Source organism: Lathyrus oleraceus, chromosome 7 (assembly GCF_024323335.1).
Source record: "Lathyrus oleraceus cultivar Zhongwan6 chromosome 7, CAAS_Psat_ZW6_1.0, whole genome shotgun sequence".
Taxonomy (NCBI): Eukaryota; Viridiplantae; Streptophyta; class Magnoliopsida; order Fabales; family Fabaceae; genus Lathyrus; species Lathyrus oleraceus.
The window spans coordinates 403,409,363-403,415,871 of record NC_066585.1 but is presented as its reverse complement, the minus strand read 5'-3'; the positions used below and the strand labels follow the sequence as shown (position 1 = coordinate 403,415,871).

The following is a 6,509-nucleotide window of genomic DNA, read 5'->3' as shown; positions in this document are numbered from 1 at the left end:
GTTACTGGGTAGAAGGCCACAAAATCCGCAGGGGAAGAAGATGAACAATTACTGGTTACTGAGCAATTGAACAACTGAACCACAGGGAACTGCAGGGGAATAATAAGGAAAGAATCAATCTAGGAACAAACTAGAAAGACACAATCAAACAATACTCAACCCGATGAGGATATAACTCAGGGGAGTAATTCCATCCAGATACATAACTGGGGAGGAAACTAAAACAACAATCATCCACGAGGATCTAACTCAGTGGGGAAGAAAGAAGGAAAGATAGACACTTTCTGCCTATGGGGCTGACTTTATATGGAGAGATCAGACACAAACATCTGCTTGGGGAAGAACATTTCACCAATAGCAGCGGATAACAAGCAAAGATATATGTCAAAGAATGCAATCATGAATATCTGAATGCTATGATTATGCATGTATATGCATGATTTGTGTATGATTAATACTGACAAACAGACATATCTAACACAAACAAGTCCAAGAATCATGAACGGACACCCGACACAACATCTCAACAAGAAGGGCGAAGCCTACTGGAGAACTCAATTCTGGTGGGGATGACCTCGGGAAAAAGAGGAGACTTTGACCATAGCTGGGAATAGGCAAAGTCAAAGCTTCCAACTGCAAGAGGTAACACTCTGCACAAGAGAAGTCTCCCAGGGGCAAACAATCCTGACATAAAGAAGATGCAGAAGATCTGCCGGGGATTTTCATCAACTCTCTCGGGAACAGGTGGTTAAATAATAATAAGATCCATCGGAGAAGAAACTCTACTGGGGAACCTTATCAAGGAATGATGTGGAACTCCATGGGGAAAAACCACTAACTAGATGTACACCAATCAAAACAACTCCCTTCTATCTCCTGGAGAGGAAACTCTGCTAAGGGGAGAAATAGCATTTTGCTACACTGGGGAAGGAAATAAACATCTTCAACACCAGCTCTAAATGCTAGAAGAATCTCCAGACTTGGAGGAGATACATACATCAGACTCTGATCCGGCAACCCTATTGGGGACAAGCTGCAAATGCTCTTGGGGGAACCTACCCTGGCTGGGGAAATTGGAAATGAATCCTTTGTCAACAAACGACATGCTGTGGATGAAAAGGGAGACAATCCCTTCACCAATTGCTCTAGGCAACTTCCTGTTGAGGGGACAATTATCTGGAAAGATAGCTCTGCAAGGAACACATGTTTACTTTGTTGGGAACTTCTACTCATGCTGGGGAAAGACAAACCTCCTCATGAGTAGAATAGCATATCAACTTTTATCAATCTATAAGGGATTTTAGGTCAATCCACACAAGGGATGACAATCATATAATTGATAAAACATAAATTCTAGTGCCTGATATAGAGGGATACACGTCTCCAAGAGATCAAGGCAAGAATTGGAACAAAAGGGATCATCCACGGATCAACCATACAATCAATCATGGATTGCTAAGACTCCACGGGGGAAACAAGCATGTATGCACAAACAAACTATCCGGGAATGCATTGGATGAACATACACAAACTCTTCTAGGAGAAATCAATCCAATAAGATAGATCAATCCACTGCCATCAAAGAGAACTTCTCAAACCAGACCCTCTGGGAAACTGATGATGTACTATTCTTTCTGCGCTCACTGGGGAGACAACCTGAAAGCTAATGAAGAGGATATAAGAATGCCAGAATATGAACAAATGTCTTACCCTTTGGGGATCTTACTATCCTTGAGAAAGCACTGAGGACATTCCACTTATCCTTTCAGTCATTGTGAATGTTCATTTTGTTTAAAATAGTTTATTTATGAAAACTTTATTTGTTTAAAATAATGATATTCATCAATTAAAACATGCAAACATTTGTTAAACAGAAACAAATAAGAGTGCCAAGAATTGGATAAAGGCTCAAGTTTATTTAATAGAATGGTAGTCTGCAAATGGCGAGACTCCATGGATCTTTACAAATTTGAAATTGATGATATTCATGGAAAAAGGGCTACAATTAACATAATGATCGTTTCTCTACCAACTCTAAATCCACTGTATTCGAAGCTTCGGTTGATGATGACTGAGCAAGAATCTTTGATAGATGACAATTGTAGAACAAAGTCTTGTCAGGATGCAGTTACTTGCCAAATCCCTAATTTTTGCCTAGATTTTCCCAGGGTGAGGTACTCAATCTAGCGGGATATATTTATTATTTATTTTTTTGTCTAACTTTTCCCTGGACCGCCCTTTCGGGTTTTCCATCCACCGAGACACTCATTTTTGCCTAAGTCACCCTTTCGGGTTTTCAACTTAGCGAGTTATTCTGTTTTTATTTTTAGGCGAAGTATTTCTTGACTGCATCTGAATTCACAGGATGAGTGAAATCTGAAGGTGAGAAAAACAAGAAAGGGGGGTTTGAATTGTTTTGGAAATAAAATCTTTTTCAAAGAATAAAAACACACAGAATTTTATACTGGTTCGCTTAGAAAACAAAGCTACTCCAGTCCACCCGGCCAAGGTGATTTCGCCTTCAAAAAGGACTTAATCCACTAATCTTGAAAGATTACACAACCAATCGTCTAATAGAATAATCTCTTAGCCCTCTCAAGTATACAGACTGCACAGAGTCACTTGAGGAACAAAAACAATTTTAACAAAATAGATTTTTAATGTAAGATGCTTCTAAGAGTAAGCAAGTATTACAGCAAAGTATTAGAACATGAGTTTTCACGTAAGAGCAACAACTCGTGAAAAATGAGAGAGAATATGAATGACTTTTCTGTGCCTTGTTGTTGTATCTCTCAGTGAGGTAGACTGTCCTTTATATAGTAGTGAGAAGGACTGTTGGAGTGATGACAGAATCTTGGTCTTTTATGAGTATTCAATGTCATTACTTATGTGTTTCTTACTATAACCATTTTGTCTCCCTTTTAAATTCTTTCTTAAAATACTTCCTTTCCATAGTGAGAATTATTTCCGTTACTCTTTCTGGACTTGGTGAATCTTCATCAGAGTCTTGTTGTATCGGAGTAATTCTTCAGAGGGTGATCACGTCTGAATTCTTCAGAGCTTCTCAAAGTACTAGTCTTCTTGATCATCAGATTCTAAGACCAGTAGTTGTTGGAGCTTCTGGTTCTTTGTTGTCTTTCTTTGATCAAAATCAGAACTTCTTGGACGTACTTCTTTCTCAGCGGTGTCTGGTCCTTTAATATCTTGTATCGGACATACGTTTGTATCTGATATGTGATCAGAGTCCCGCATACTTAGAAAAGTTCTCGTTAGAGTGCCATTTTTGGTTTCATCTTTTGTTATCATCAAAATCTTAGGAATCTATTGTAGAACTAGTTTTGTTCTTACAATCTCCCCCTTTTTGATGATGACAAAACAATTTAATTTAGAGATGAAACATTTTCATAGAAGAGTTTTAGATCAGATATGTAGTGAGCTCCCCCTGAGTTAGATCTGGGAGTTCAGAAGTTCTTACCGGACCTTCCATGGTTTGGTGTTTCTAGTTACTTTCCTGCATATCTTTAAGTCATAATGTTTGCAGAGTTTAACAGGAATTAGATATGTTTTCATCAGAGTTGTTTTTAGTTCTCCCCATTTTTGTCAGAATAAAAAAGACTTAGCAAAAAACATAAGAGCAAAAGATTGATATTAACAGATAGCAATTACAGAGGCCAAAAACGCAGAAGGCAAACATAGAAGCAGAAAACAACAAGCAAATCAGATAAAAGCAACAAGCAAATCAGAAAGAACACAAAGAATCCTAGGTGCCTAAGGGTTTGGAGGTGGAGGCATCCTCTGGAGCAGTTGGGTCAGCATGTTCTGAATGTTGACATTAACAGAATCTTGTTGGTCCAGTCTGGCTCAAACTACCTATTGTTCTTTCTGTAGCTCTTCAAGGGTCTTTAGTACCAGAGGAACGAAGGTGGAGGACTCCCCCTGAGTCAATGCATCGTTTCTGACTCTGGCAGCAGACTCTTCAGCAAGACGAGCTGCTTCTTCAGCGGCAGCTTTGGCTTTTGCCTCGGCTTCAGCAGCAGCAGCAGCAGCAACATCAGCTAGAGCTTTGGCCTCAGCTTCCTTGATCCTTTGAAGTTCTTCTTGCCTTGATTTCTCTTCAGCTTCTTTTCGTGCCCGCTCCTCACCTTCTCTGGCTAGACGCTCCTGGAGTCTAAGTTCAGCGTCTCTGATGAAGTCGTTATGGACTTGTTCAGAGAGACCTTTCAGCTTGAAGGCTTCAGAGGTCATCCAACTTATCACTTTGTTCCAGTGAGTCCGTACAACAGAGGGATCATCATTGATGCCAGCGTTGATGGTCAGAGACTTGACCTTGTCAACTGAAGCTTCTGCAAAAACCTTTATTGCTTCCTCAAGGGTCATAAGGGTGGTTTCTGGTTCAGAGCCTTGGGGTGGAGAAGTGGGGGGGGGCTTAAGTGAAGAATGGGAGTTGGTGGGTCAGCGGAGGTAGTTGGTTGGGGTGTTTCGGAGTTTTGTGGTTGGAATGGTTGTGATTCAGAGTGGATTGGTTCAGATGGTGGAGGGTCAGAGGTGGTTGTGTTTGGGTTTTTTGTGGGTGGAGAGGTAACTTCTGGTTCAGGGTTAGATTGTGTTGGTTGTTGAGAGGCCAGAGCACGATGTTGAAGCTGAGCCAGAGTTAGGGAGTGGGGGTCAGAGGGTTCAGTGTCAGATGAAAGGGTGTAGTAAGGTGGGGATTCTGAAGATGATGATGAGGAGGGTGAAGTGGTTTCGTTCAACATTTCTGCTTCTGAAATAGGTAGAGATGTGGTGGCAAGGTTGAATTTTTGAGAAGGTTGGTTAGATGGTCTGGAGGTTGAGGGAGGAGTTTCAGAGTTTGTGTATATAGGCGAAGGTTGAGGGATTGAGGAAGAAATTGGTTTAATTATTACAGAAGGAGGGAGAGGTACAAACTTACCAAGGGATCCAACCAGAGGTACTGGAGGTCTTGGTCCAGAAGATTCTCCCAACTTTGCTCTCTTCGCCTGCTTTATCTTCTCAGATGGTTCTCGTGTCCTCTTCATGAAATCTAGAGGAAATTCTGGCAACCAGTCTAAGGTGAAGTCTGAGATGTCTACTCCTTGTTTGCGCAGATCATCTAAGTAGTACATGACTACCTCTGGATGGTCGATCTTTGAGAACAGATAGAGTCCATTTGGGATCTTCCTCTGATCTTTAAGAGCTTCCCAGGAGGTGTCCAAAGTTGGTTTGACCCTTACTTGATTGATGATTCCCATGCTCTTCAGATTGCGAGCGTTCAGAGGTCTTCCAGTATCTATCATCACGTCTTCCATGAGTCTGAACTGTATCAGATGGTCCACGAGACCGCTTTCAATCAATACATCATAAATAAGCCTTCCCAGAGGAATGTTATTTCTAGTCTTCATGTTGTTTCTGGTATCTCTCACGGAGTCTCTAAGATATTTGAAGAGGAGTGCAGGAAGGCAGAGCTTCAGACCCTTGTGAATGCAGTACATAATGCACTTCTGGTCTGTGTTGATGTAATCTAAGGAGTTGGAGGCTGGGCGATGATGGATGGTGCCTAAGATGATCTTCAACCATACCCGGAGGTTCTGATGCAGTTCCTTGTTCTTGGAATGCTTGCCTTCAGCGCTCTATTGAAATATTGTAGGGTTTATCTCATGGGACAGATACTTTGCCCTATGATTGATGTTGTAAATACATCTTCCTCCAACCTTGTCCATGCCCAAAAGAACAGCAATAGATTTTTCTGTGATCACCATCTTGACTCCTAGAATGTAGGAGACGATGTAGTGATCGTCAGCGTCAGCGAATCTCCAGAATTCTTTTACCAGATTTGCATAGACTGGGCCATAGAGACGTTGGAAGTAATTTTCCCATCCTTGCTTCTTTAGTTCATCAGTGAGGTCGACACCATTTCTTCTCATGTTGTCAAAGTCCACCAACGATTCACACAACACTTCCAGCTTTTCAAACGGTGTTGCAAGATGGATATGAGGCTCACGATCAAGAATGTGAGGTTCTTTGTAAATGGAGGTGGAAACGACACCGATGACTGCTGGGTTTTGATGACTTGAACTGGGAGCTTGCTCATTCGAGTTCATTTGTTAAGAGAAGTTGTACACAGACTGTTGTTGAGAATCCATGAAGATGTTGATGAGCTTGAGATGAACGTTGAAGAACTTGAGTTATCACTACAGAAATGCCTTGAGAGAGAGGAAAACTTACAAGAGGGTTAAGAGTGTTTGTGCGTGAAAAGTGTGCAATTGTGAAACGAAGCGCTTAAATACCCAAATTAGGGCGCATGCAAAACGACACACATAATTGAGTTTAGCACAAAAACCAAGTAAGCATGTTAGAGGGAGAATGATTACAGCTCATAAATGATGTCTAATCCCAAAATCAGCACACTGCTCGAGGAGATCTCAAGAGACTATTTCTTGATTACTGCTAGACAACTGTCTAGAAGTTCCAAGGTCAGACGCATGATGCTCCACGTGTTACTTTATCTGATT

The 6,509-nt window shown here is 41.2% G+C and overlaps 1 protein-coding gene across 1 annotated transcript; it reads right to left on the bottom strand.

Annotated features, from left to right (window-relative positions):
* Positions 1-4,373: 4,373 nt before the first annotated feature.
* On the bottom strand, positions 4,374-5,123 carry LOC127104034 (extensin-like). Its single transcript, XM_051041252.1, has one exon. It carries the CDS (start codon positions 5,121-5,123, stop codon positions 4,374-4,376), a length of 750 nt encoding a protein of 249 aa, XP_050897209.1.
* Between the last annotated feature and the right edge of the window lie 1,386 nt (positions 5,124-6,509).